At 43.8% G+C, this 13,568-nt stretch overlaps 1 protein-coding gene across 6 annotated transcripts in view; it reads left to right on the forward strand.

Moving 5' to 3' along the window:
* Positions 1–13,568, forward strand: part of TECPR2 (tectonin beta-propeller repeat containing 2) — a 134,103-nt gene that overhangs the window by 8,232 nt on the left and 112,303 nt on the right. For all 6 annotated transcript variants that reach the window (XR_012091092.1, XM_007987899.3, XM_037984564.2 and 3 more), the window contains one exon: positions 5,503–5,793. Coding sequence is in view for 5 of the 6 variants with exons in the window: in XM_007987899.3 (XP_007986090.3) it covers positions 5,575–5,793 (219 nt within the window). In the remaining variant the exon portion in view is untranslated. The remainder of the gene's footprint in view (positions 1–5,502; positions 5,794–13,568) is intronic.

Consider the following 13,568-nt stretch of genomic DNA (forward strand, 5'->3'; position numbering starts at 1 on the left):
CTGTGGGTCTGAGACCTGGGGGTTGGGTGGGGTGGAACATGGACTTGGATGAAAATTGGATAAGGAGGAGGAGCAGAAAGTCTTAGCAGAAATGTTTGTTGAGTCTGCATTGTTTTTCCCAAACCTAGCACAGGACGGTGAGACAGTGGCTCTTCCTCAGCCCGTCCTAGACACTCTTTCTGCCAGGAGGACGGTTTTGCTGGGAACTGGCCTCAGCCTGCTCCTCCTATCTGAATGGTGGGTGAAGGACAGGCAAGCCTGGTGCTAAGCCCATCCAGAGGCCCCCAGATAGGGAAATAGCTTGGATTCTCTTGTGCCCGCTGGGGTCTTCCTGGGCAACTGGCCCCCAGACGTGGCTGTCCTGACTCATCTGGGTGCTGTGGCTTACGGGCCTCTAGATGTCCTTTGGAAAAGCATACGTGAGGCATAAATTGATATGAACATTCTTCAAGGCAGTTTGGCAATATATATTTTTTTTAATTCAACATTTTCACCTCCTGAAGTGTACTCCAAGAATATGCTTGGATATATGTCCGTTGTTTATGATGGTGAAATTAAAATCTTTTGGTTGAGAAAATTTTGGTTTATCCATACAGTGTATCCTCTGCAGTTTTTCTGTATAGTATAGTCACTAAAAATCACATTCTAGGGGAATGTTTAATGACATGGAAGATACTTAGGATTTATTAAGTGAAAAAGTCTGCAAGTGTTCATATATGTTTATATATATGTGTATGTGTAGCTATCTCAGTGTATGGCATATCTCAGTGTGATGAGACTGTGACTTTTCTTTACTTCTTTGTCCTTTTATTTTGAGACAGGGTCTCACTCTGTCACCTAGGCTGAGGTACAGTGGTATAATCAGCTCACTGCAGCCTTGATCTCCTGGGCTCAAGCGATTCTCTGTGTACCACCATACCTGGCTAATTTTTGTATTTTTTGTAGAGTCAGGGTCTTGCTATGTTTCCCAGGCTGGTCTCAAATTTCTGGCTTCAAGTGATCTACCCGTCTTGGCCTCCCAAAGTGCTGGCATTATTACAGGTGTGACCCACCGCACCCAGCCTTCTCTCCTCTCCTTTCCTCTCTTCTCCTCTCTTCTTCTTTTCTTTTTTTTTTTGAGACGGAGTTTCACTCTTGTTGCCCAGGCTGGAGTGCAATGGCACGATCTCGGCTCACCACAAACTGTGTCTTCTGGGTTCAAGTGATTCTCCTGCCTCAGCCTCCCGAGTAGCTGGGATTACAGGCATGCGCCACCGTGCCCGGCTAATTTTGAATTTTTAGTAGAGACGGGGTTTCTCCTTGTTGGTCAGGCTGGTCTTGAACTCTCAACCTCAGGTGATCCGCCCCCCTCGGCGTCCCAAAGTGCTGGGGTTCACAGGTGTGAGCCACCGTGACTGGCCTTCTTTGTACTTTTCTGTATTAACAAATTTTTGAGACCGGGCATGGTGGTTCACATCTGTAATCCCAGCAAGGCTAAGCTTGGTGACTCAAGCCTGTAATCCCAGCACTTTGGGAGGCCAAAGTGGGTGGATCACCTGAGGTCGGGAGTTCAAGATCAGCATGATCAACATGATGAAACCCTATCTCTACTAAAAATACAAAAATTAGCCAGGCGTAGTGGCAGGCACCTGTAATCCCAGCTACTTGGGAGGCTGAGGCACAAGAATCGCTTGAACCTGGGAGGCGGAGGTTGCAGTGAGCCAAGATCATGCCACTGCACTCCAGCCTGGGCGACAGAGTGAGTCTCAGAAAAAAAAGCAAATTTTTGATAGTGAGCCTTTATAACTGTTATAAAAAGTTAAATAAATTATGGCACATCAATGTGTGTATGAGTATGTATGTATGCACTCTTTAAGGAAACAAAGCCTTTACTATTTCTGTGCCTTGGAAAGAAGAATGAGAAATTTCCACACCCATGAAGTGGAGGAACATTCATGTCTAACGTTTGGGGATTGCAGGAAAAAAAAAAATATGGAAGTAACTATGATGCCGACTTCTTGGTCTTTTTTTTTTTTTTTCCTCTCTTTTTGGTGAGGATCTAATGGGTTCATGTGCTAAGAACAGTTTGTATTAAGTGCAGACAGTTTTCAACTTACAAGGTTTCAACTTACTATTTTTTGACTTTAAGATTGAACGAAAACGATACCATTCAATAGAAATTGTATTTCAAGTAACCATACAACCATTCTGTTTTTCACTTTCAATATGGTATTAAATAAATTACATGAGATATTCAACACTTTATGATAAAATAGGCTTTGGTTAGGTGATCTTGCCCAGCTCTAGGCTACCTTAAGTATTCTAATCACATTTAAGTTAGGCTAGACTAAGCTAAGATGTTTGGCAGGTTAGGTGCATTAAATGTATTTTTACTTATATTTTCAGCTTAGGATGGTTTTATTGGGACATAACCCCATTGTAAGTTGAGAAGCATCTGTAAAAACATTAGCTATTCCCATTATTATTACTGCAAAAGAGGTTGGATTGGGTTCATAAGTATCACAGAGGAATGCAATTATTATTATTATATTTATTTACCTTTAAGAAAGTTCTCATACATGGGTATATTCTGTCTTCCTACTTCACTGTATTGGCTATTATGACTATCAAATGAAATATAGGAATCTAAGGCCGGGCGCAGTGGCTCATGCCTGTAATCCCAGCACTTTGGGAGGCTCCAGTGGGCAGATCATGGCGTCAGGAGTTTGAGACCAGCCTGGCCAATGTGGTGAAACCCCTGTCTCTACTAAAAAATACAAAAATTAGCCGGGCGTGGTGGCACACGCCTGTAGTCCCAGCTACTTGGGAGACTGAGGCAGAAGAATTGCTTGAACCCAGGAGGCGGATGTTGCAGTGAGCCAAGATCATGCCACTGCACTCCAGCCTGGGAGACAGAGCAAGACTCTGTCTCAAAAAAAAAAAAAAAAAAAAAAAAAAAAAATAGAATCTGAAAATGCTTGGAAAACTGGATATGCTGTACAGATTTAGGGAATTATTATCCCAGCATTGAATCGGGGCAATATTGAAGAAAAGATGATGTTTTGCTGCTCTTCCATTCCATGTTGTAGAATTTTATATTTAATATTTTTTCTTTTGCTCTATGCTTTCAGAGAAACTTCTCTAGTAATGAACTAGAAATGACCCCAGAAAGCACAGCCTTTGTTCTTCCGTTCTTGTCACTCATTCCTTCCTTGCAACTTTTCCTTTTATTTATTTATTCATTTAAGAGACAGTGTCTCACTCTGTCACTCAGGCTAGAGTTCAGTGACACAGTCATAGCTCACTGCAGCCTCAAATTCCTAGGCTCAAGTGATCTTCCTGGCTGAACGCAGTGGCTCATACCTGTAATCCCAGCACTTGGGGAAGCCAAGGAGGAAGGATCACTTGAGCCCAGGAGTTGGAGACCAGCCTGGGCAACATAGTGAAACCCTCTTTTATAAAATGAAATATTTGTTTTAAAAACGTGATCTTCCCACTTCGGCCTCATGAGTAGTTAGGACTAAAGGCATGCAGCACCATGCCTGACTAATTTTTTAAAATATTTTTTGTTGAGGTGGGAGTCTTGCTATGTTGCCCAGGCTGCTTGTGAACTCCTGTTCTCAAGCAGTTCTCCCACCTTGGCCCCCTAAAGTACTAGGATTACAGGCATAAGCCACTGTTCCTGGGCCAAATTTTCCTATTTCATCATTAATTCATTTATTCAACAAATGCTTGCTGAATGCCTGTGATGTGCCTAGCCCTTTTCTCTGTGCAGGGGAAAGAAGGGCGAGTGAGGCAGATATGGGGTCTGCTATTAGGGGCCTTACAGACTAGTGTGTGTGTGTCAGGGTGGCAGGCAGGCGGATACCCAGTCAGAGAAAAGAAAGGAGATGTGTGGATAGGTCGGGCACGGGACTATGGGCACCCTGTAGTCCAAGCACGTTGGGAGGCTGAGACGAGAGGATCCCTTGAGCCCAGGAGCTTGAGGCTGTAGTGAGCAATGATTGATACCAGCCTGGGCAACATAGCAAGACCTCATCTCTACAAAAAAAGTTAAAAAATTAGCCAGGTGTGGTGGCATATTCCTGTAGTCCCCGCTACATGGGAGGTGGAGGCAGGAGGTTCAACTTGAGCCCAGGAGTTTGAGGCTTCAGTGAGCCATTATCTTGCTATTGCTCTCCAGCCTGGGTCACAGCGAGACTGTGTCTCAAAAAAAAAAAAAAAAAGAAGAAGAAGAAAGGGACTGTGTAGAGAAAGTAAAACAGGGGGAGGTGACAGAGAGAGAACTCAGTGGAGGGAGGAGCAGTCAAGTATGGCTCATGAAAGAGGGCACAGTTGAGAAGGAGGAAAAACTCAGTAGAGACAGAACATTCCAAGTGGACGGAACAGCCAATGTAAGGGCCCCGGGGTGAGAACGATGAATTTGATCAGAAGAGGGATTGGAAGTTGGTCAGTCCACTCTGTAGAAATAGAGAACGCACAGTTCAAAGAGACCGTAAATCCGTGATGCAAGAAGTTTCTATGAGAGAAGCTTGGGAGTCTCCTTAGAACCTGAAGAGCTAAAATATCCCTCCAGGTGTAATCAGGTACAGAGCATCTGCCTGGGCTGTTACAGCCTGCATGTCAGAGCTGTGACTGTGCTGTTGGCGAGAGCCTAGGACTGCAGGGAAAAGACCGAGAGTCGAGTCTCAGCTGTTTGATCTTGAGTGAGGCTCATGACCCTCTGGCTCTCAGTCCCTTCTTCTAAAAGTTGGGGATGTTGCTACCTGCCTTATAAGGTAGGGTGAGGATTAAATGAGTGAGTGAGCACTTTGTGAAAGATGGCGTGCATGGAAGGGTTGCATATCTTTAGTAAGGGAAGTTTTGAAGCCAAAGTGCCAAGTGGGTGGTTCTCCGTGTAGAACAGAGTGAGATGCTGTGTGGCTGGACTCTGAGCACTGAGGAGGCTGTGGGCATCCAGCCAGGCCAGGGCGCCTGTTCTTCACCATCTCATTAACACAGCCAGCATATCTGCGTCTGAGATTGGCCCACTGTTCTCCTACTAGAGTGTCTTTCCTGTTTCTCTTTTCCATATCCTGTCCAACCTGGTGGGCGCCATAGTTCAGGATGTGTTCGGTGAAGCCCTGTCTACATTCACTCTAGTGCCCACTGATCTCTCTCTCTTCTCATGGAGACCCACGAATTATCACCTCATTGCTTGTGGATTTGTGTCTTTTCACTGTTTCATCTGCCTCCCTGTCTAGATCATGAGCTACTCGGGAGTAAGAACTGTTTTGTGTTTTATTCTTGCCACTCCTCCGCGGCATTCACTGCAACATAAATCATAGAGGTCAGAACATACTGAAGTGCATTTTGAGTTAAAATGCTCAAAAGTGATCTTCATGACACCTGTTTACTTTCTCTATTTACTTAAGCTCCAGCTATAATGTTTACCTGCCTAAAAGTTCCATGTTCCCATTATTAAACATACTTCTTTTTTGCCATGACTAGGTATTGAAAGGATTGTAATGCTTTGTTCTGTAGCCCCCAGGTTTCCCTAGATGACAAATAAACATTTATTTTCCTGCGTGAAGATCGTCTGTGGAAACTTTGGCCATGGCATCGATATCAGAGCCTGTTACATTCAGAGAGTTCTGCCCGTTGTACTATCTCCTCAATGCCATTCCGACAAAGATCCAGAAGGGTTTCCGCTCTATCGTGGTCTATCTCACGGCCCTCGACACCAATGGGGACTACATCGCAGTGGGCAGCAGCATCGGCATGCTCTATCTGTACTGCCGGCACCTCAACCAGATGAGGAAGTACAACTTCGAGGTGAGTCTTGCTTTGCTTTTCACCCGAGGAGGCACGAGCTATAGTTGACGCTTAACATGCTTGTGTTCTAGGATGAGATAATTTACTTCTGATTTGCCAGAACATGGCCGTAATACCTCACTCAAACAATACTTTAAAACTATCTTTAGCTGAAGTGGAATATAACTAAAAACATTGGTGTTTTTAACTTTTTCCTGCCTCCAAAAATCTAACATCACTTTATTTGTTTATTTGAGACAGAGTCTCGTTCTGTTGTCCGGCCTGGAGTGCAGTGGGACAGTCACAGCTCATTGTAGCCTCAAACTCCTGGGCTCAGGTGATCCTTTTGCTTCAGCTTCCTGAGTAGCTAGGACCACAGGGATGACTGCCACAGCCAGCTAATTTTTGTTTTGTCTGTAGAGACATGGTTTCACTATGTTGCCCGGGCTGGTCTTGAACTCCTCGGCTCAAGCAGTCCTCCTGCCTTGGCCTCCCAAAATTCTAGGATTACAGGCATGAGCCACCACACCTGGCCTAACATCACTTTAAAAGAGAACATCACCTGAGGTCAGGAGTTCAAGACCAGCCTTGACCAATATGGTGAAACCCCATCTCTACTAAAAATATAAAAATTAGCTGGGTGTGGTGGCATGCACCTTAGTCCCAGTTACTCAGGAGGCTGAGACAGGAGAATTGCTTAAACCTGGGAGGTGGAGGTTGCAGTGAGCCAAGACCACACCACTGCACTCCAGCCTGGGTGACACTGTGAGACTCCATCTTAAAAAAAAAAAAAAAGAGAGAACATTTTAGTATTTAAAACTTACTATAACACTTTGAAAGCAGACATTTTTTTTCCTGAGTGTTTACAGGAGCAGGCATATGCCTGTTTTTCAAAGTTTTGAATAATCTCTAGTTCTTCTCTTGAAATTATTATGAGAAAAGTATTTATATGAATATTGGCTCATTGCCAGAATATGCACCTCTTAGCGGAGGTCTCTCCTATAGCACTGGGATCCTGACCAATCTGTTTCTGCAGTGCTGTGGACTCAGGCATTTCTGTGTATTGTAGATATTGGTGGAGATGTTATTTGACCGTGTTGTGGCTGGCACCAACTATTGGAGAACTGTAATGTAATTCACCCGTTTAGTCAGTATCTGTAGTTTATTGAGTACATCACTTTTGTGAGAGACTCAAAGTTGACTGAGTTGTGGCTTCTACCACGTGGGACTCTATTCTGTCTGTGGTTAGGGGGCTTTTATGGACCAAGATACAGCTTTCGTGTCTAAGAAATGTTTACAGATACTTGTGTTTTAATCAATATTCAATATATTAAAGTTTTAAAACCTAACTAACTTAAGCTTCTGTGCTCATTTTAAAATAATAAAAATGGTTGGTACACGTACAGCCCTTTCCATGTGTCAGACATTATTCTTTAAAAATATCTTTTTTAAATTTTTTAAAAAATTATTTTTTCCTTCTTGCTGTGTTTCTTGGACAGACATATATTAACTCATTTTATCCTCACAAAAACTCTCTGAGGCAGATGTTATTATTATCTTCCTCATTTACTAAGGAGACAGCTGGTGGAGAGAGGGTAGGTGACTTGCCTGAGGTTGGCTGGTAGTAAATGGCAGCACCTTCATGTGAACTTGGGCAGACTGTCTCTAGGGTCTGTATTAATTTTGGGGGGTTTTTTTGGTGTGTGTTTTTTTTTTTTTTTTCTTTTTTTTGAGACAGTTTCACTCTTGTTGCCCAGGCTGGAGTGCAATGGCATGATCTCGGCTCACTGCAACTTCCACCTCCCAGGTTCGAGCAATTTTCCTGCCTCAGCCTCCAGAGCAGTTGGGATTACAGGCACCCGCTATCGCACCCAGCTAATTTTTGTATTTTTAGTAGAGACAGTGTTTCACCATGTTGGCCAGGCTGGTCTCGAACTCCTGACGTCAGGTGATCCATCTGCCTCAGCTTCCCAAAGTGCTGTGATTATAGGCGTGAGCCACCACACCTGGCTGTGTATTAATATTTTTTGTATAAAAATTAGAACTACTGCTATTTCTTCTCTTTGAGTAATAGCTCACGGATTTGACTGATCAAATTCCCCAAACATTTAAAACCATTACATAATCTTTCAAACTGTAGTTATGAGTTTAATATGTCTGAAATCTCTCAAATGCTTCAAACACTTATAAGGAAGACTTGTGAATCCAGCGATGAATCCCAACAAGATAAATCAAAGAAATCCATGCACAGAGGCATCATAGTCAAACTGCTAAATATAAAAATCTTAAAAATAGCCAGAGAAAAATGACTTATTACCTGTAGAGGAACAATGATTTAAATGACTGTGGATTTCTCATCAGAAGCTGTATTAGCCCATTCTCACGCTGCTATGAAGAAATACCCAAGCCTCTATAATTTATAAAGAAAAGAGGTTTTATTGACTCACAGTTGCACATGGCTGGGGAGGCCTCAGGAAATGTACAGTCATGGTGGAAGGCACCTCTTCACAGGGCTCACTGTCACGAGAACAGGATGGGGGAAACCGTACCCGTTATTCAATTATCTCTACGTGGTCCCTCCTACGACATGTGGAGGTTATGGGAACTACAGTTCAAGATGAAATTTGGGTGAGGACATAGCCAAACCGTATCAGAAACCATGGAAGCTGGAAGACAGTAGCATTTTTTTGGTTTTTTGTTTTTGTTTTGTTTTGAGATGGAGTCTCGCTCTGTTGCCCAGGCTGGAGTGCAGTGGTGCGATCTCGGCTCACTGCAACCTCCACCTCCCGAGTTCAAGCAATTCTCATGCCTCAGTCTCCCGAGTAGCTGGGAATACAAGCGCCTGCCACCACACCTGGCTAATTTTTTTGTATTTTTAGTGGAGAGGGGGTTTCACCGTGTTCGCCAGGATGGTCTCGATCTCCTAACCTCATGATCCACCTGCCTCAGCCTCCCAAAATGCTGGGATTACAGGCGTGAGCCACCGCGTCTGGCTTTTTTTTGTTTGTTGGTTTTTGGGAGAGTTTTGCTCTTGTTGCCCAGGCTGGAGCGCAGTGACACGATTTCGGCTCACTGCAACCTCCGCCTCCTGGGTTCAAACAACTCTCCTGCCTCACCCTCCGTAGTAGCTGGGATTACAGGCACATGCCACCATGCTCAGCTAATTTTTCTGGTTTTAGTAGAGACGGGGTTTCACTGTGTTGTTCAGGCTGGTCTCAAACTCCTGATGTCAGGTGATCCACTCCCCTCGGCCTCCCAAGATGCTGGGATTACAGCTATGAGCCATCGCGCCCGGCCGATAGTAGCACATTTTTAAAGTGCTGAGAGGCCAGGCATGGTGGCTCACACCTGTAATTCCAGAACTTTGGGAGGCTGAGGCAGGTGGATCACTTGAGGTCGGGAGTTCGAGACCAACCTGGCCAACATGGTGAGAGCCCCATCTCTACTAAAAATACAAAAATTAGCTGGGTGTGGTGGCTCATGCCTGTAATCCCAGCTACTCAGAAGGCTGAGGCATGAGAATTGCTTGAATCCGGGAGGCAGAGGCTGCAGTGAGCTAAGATCATGCCACTGCACTCCAGCCTGGGCGACAGAGTGAGACTCCATCTGAAAAATAAAGTTCTGAGAGAATTGTCAACCCAGAATTCTTTACTCAGTGAAAATACCTATCAAGAAAGCAGGTGAAATGAAAGTATTATCAGATGAAGGAAACTTAAGAGGGTTGTTGCCAGCCGACCTGCTCTAAAGTCATTGCTAAATGAAGTTCTTTAGACAGAAGGGAACTCTGTACGTCAAGAATGAAGAATGGTAAATACCTGGGGAATAAATGCAATAGATGATTTTTCCCCTATTGAGTTTTTTAAAATATATTTGACAGTTGAAAACAAAAATTATAACTGATCAAATTTTAACGGTTGTAGCTGTAGTAATATCTAAGACAAGTACAACATAAGTAAGGGAGAGTAAGGTACCCTACACATTTGTACATTCTTCTTGAAGAGGTATAATGTTGATTCTAAGTAGACTTTGAAAAATTACGTATATATGTATTGTAATCCCTAGAGCAACTACTCTAAGATGAGGTAGATGTATCAAAATGAAATTCCAAAAATGTTGAAACAACTCAGAGGAGAGCAGGAAAGGGGAAACAGGAAGGTAAAACAGAAAGAACAGACAAAACAAATAAAATGATAACCTAAATCAAAATATACCAATAGTTACGTTAAATGCAAATGATCTAAATACGTCTATTAAAAGACAGAAATTGTCAGGATGGGTATAAAATGATGAACCAACTGTATGTTGTCTGTAAGAAATTCAATTCAGATATAATGATACAGGTAGGCTGAAAGTAAAAAGGTGGAAGAAGATACCTCATGTTAACACTAATCAATGGAAAATTGGAGTGGCAGCCTGGCACAGTGGCTCATGCCTGTAATACCAGCACTTTGGGAGGCTGAGGCGGGTGGATCATGTGATGTCAAGAGTTCGAGACCAGCCTGGCCAACATGGTGAAACGCCACCTCTACTCAAAATACAAAAATTAGCCAGGCATGGTGGCAGACTCATGTAATCCCAGCTACTCAGGAGGCTGAGGCGGAGAATTGCTTGAACCTGGGAGGCAGAGGTTGCAGTGAGCCAAGATCGTGCCATTGCACTCCAGCCTGGGCAATAAGAGTGAAACTCCGTTTCAAAAAAAAAAAGAAACAAAGTTGAAGTGGCTATATTAATATCAAGGTTTTCTTCTGTGCAAAGAAATAACCAGGGATAAAAAAGACATTACATAACAACAGGTTAGTTTACAAAGAAGACACAGCCATCCTACATGTATTATGTCCCTTAACAACAGAGCTTCACACAATACATGAAGCAGAAATTGACTGATCTGCAATTACATGTGGAGACTTCAGTATTCCTCTCTCAATAATAGAAGTAGTAGACAGAAAACCAACGGGATACAGAAGAGCTGAGCAACATCATCAGCCAGCTTGGTCTAATTCACATTTATAGAACACTCTGCCCAACAGCAGCTGAATATACATTCTTTACAAGTGCACATGGAACATTCATCAATATGGACCATGTCCTGAGTTAGAAAACATACCTCAACACATTCAGACTAGACTAGGCTTTCTTTGTTTTTTCATTTTTTTATTAAAATATAATTTACACAAAGTTTGCATTTTTTTTTTTTTTGAGACGGAGTTTTGCTCTTGTTGCCCAGGCTGGAGTGCAATGGCACGATCTCGGCTTACTGCAACCTCTACCCGCCGGGTTCAAGTGATTCTCCTGCCTCAGCCTCCCAAGTAGCTGGGATTACAGGCGCCTGCCACCACGCCCGGCTAATTTTTTGTATTTTTAGTAGAGATGGGGTTTCACCATGTTGGCCAGGCTGGTCTCAAACACCAGACCTCAGATGATCCACTCACCTCGGCCTCCCAAAGTGCTGGGATTACAGGCGTGAGCCACTGTGCCCAGCCTGCAGATCTTAATTGTACAATGTGATAAATTTATATGTGTATGCCTGTTTAATCACCCAGTTCAAGATACAGAACATTTCCAGCACCCTAGAAGATTCTCTTGTGCTACCTCCCAATCATTAACCCTCCCCAAGGTAACTATTCTGACTTCTAACACAGAGTGGTTTTGACTTCTACAGAGTAGTTTTGCTAGCTCCTTGGGTTTTAATTCAATATTAAGTAACCTCTGGCAGTAAGGTTTATATGCTTTAGTGGAATTTGGACTCCTTACTCAGGTTGCAGTTACAACCCAGTTTTTCATAAAGCACATGTGTCTCATTGATCACCATTGTATCGTCCTTTTTTTTTTTTTTTTTGAGGCAGAGTCTCACTCTGTCACCCAGGCTGGAGTGCAGTGGAATGATCTTGGCTCACTGCAGTCTCCACCTCCTGGGTTCAAATGATTCTCCTGCCTCAGCCTCCTGAGTAGCTGAAATTACAGGCACCTGCCACCATGCCCGGCTAATTTTTGTATTTTTAGTAGAGATAGGGTTTTACCATGGTGGCCAGGCTGGATTCAAACTCCTGATCTCAAATGATCCACCCGCCTCAGCGTCCTAAAGTGCTGGGATTACAGGCGTGAGTCACTGCTCCCAGCCCCGTATTGTCTTTTAGAAAAACTGTGTAAATATTTAAATATTTTCAGCCACCAAATTAAAAAGAAAATACTAAAGTTGAAGTTTATTGCTCCCCAGAATAGAAAAATTAGCCAGGCATGGTGGCGGGCGCCTGTAATCCCAGCTACTCAGGAGGCTGAGGCAGGAGAATCGCTTGAATCCAGGAGGCAGAGGTGCCGAGATTGCACCACTGCATTCCAGCCTGGGTAACAACAGAGCAAGACTCCGTCTCAAAAAAAAAAAAAAAAAAAAAAGATCACATGGCAAGAGAGGAAGCAAGACGAGAACCAAGGATGCCAGACTCGTTTTCTTTTCCTTTCCTTTTTTTTTTTTTTTTTTTTTTTGAGACAGAGTTTTACTCTTGTTGCCCTGACTGGAGTGCAATGGTGCAATTTCGGCTCACTGCAATCTCTGCCTCCTGGGTTCCAGCAGTTCTCCTGCCTCAGCCTTCTGAGTGGCTGGGATTACAGGTGTGCGCCACCACCTCTAGCTAATTTTTGTAGTTTTGGTAGAGACAGGGTTTCACTGTGTTGGCCAGGCTGATCTCAAACTCCTGACCTCAGGTGATCGCCTGCCTCAGCTTCCCGAAGTGCTGGGATTACAGGCATGACCCACTGCACCTGGCTCTTTTTCTTTTAGTATGGAGTGCTTCACAAATTTGTGTGCCATCCTTGTGCAAGGAAACCAGACTCTTTTTAACCACCTGCTGTCTTGGAAACTAATCCAGTCCTTGGAGAGTGAGTACTCATTCACCCATGAGGAGGGCATTAATCTATCCATGAGGGATCTATCACCATGGCCCAGACACCTTCCACTAGGCCCCACCTCCCAGCACTGCCACTTTGGGGATCAAACTTCAACATAAATTTTGGCAAGGACAAACCACATCTAAACCATAGCAGATATGGTGAGTCGCGTGAGCTCTGAAGGAATGTGATGTGGTGGAACAGCATCCACAGGCTCTACCAGAGATTGAGGGAAGCTGGTACAAATTACTGGAAACAGCAACATAGAGGGGGACTCTGGGAGAATCCCATGTAAAGATTTTAGCTAGTCCAGGCGTGGTGGCACACACCTGTAATCCCAGCACTTTGGGAGGCCGAGGCAGACAGACAGCTTGAGCTCAGGAGTTTGGGACTAGCCTTGGCAATACAGCAAGACCCCCATCGCTATGAAATAATACAAAAATTATTCAGATGTGATGGCGTGCGCCTGTAGTCCCAGCTACTCAGGAGACTGAGGTGGGAGGATCACTTGAGCCCAGGAGGTCGAGATCGTAGTGAGCCGAGATCAAGCCACTGCACTCTAGCCTGGGCAACAATGAGGCCCTGCCTCAACGACAACAAAAAAACATTTTAGCTGGTTATCTTTTAAATGTATTTCACCCATAAATATATATGCCTACTTTGCACCTACAAAAACTTTTAAAATCTAAAATATTAACATTTGGAAATAAATGTACTTTGCTGGGGCCAAAATCCATACTTGGTGGCCCTGAGTATCAACAGCATGTTTTGAATACCCATTGTATATTGAATATCAAACTTATAATTGTGGAGAATCACAAGGGAGGTATAAAATAAAACTTCTTGTCCAGGCACGGTGGCTCACGCCTATAATCCCAGCACTTTGGTAGTCCGAGGCAGGCAGATCATTTTGA

This window comes from Chlorocebus sabaeus, chromosome 24 (assembly GCF_047675955.1).
Source record: "Chlorocebus sabaeus isolate Y175 chromosome 24, mChlSab1.0.hap1, whole genome shotgun sequence".
In the NCBI taxonomy this organism is placed as follows: Eukaryota; Metazoa; Chordata; class Mammalia; order Primates; family Cercopithecidae; genus Chlorocebus; species Chlorocebus sabaeus.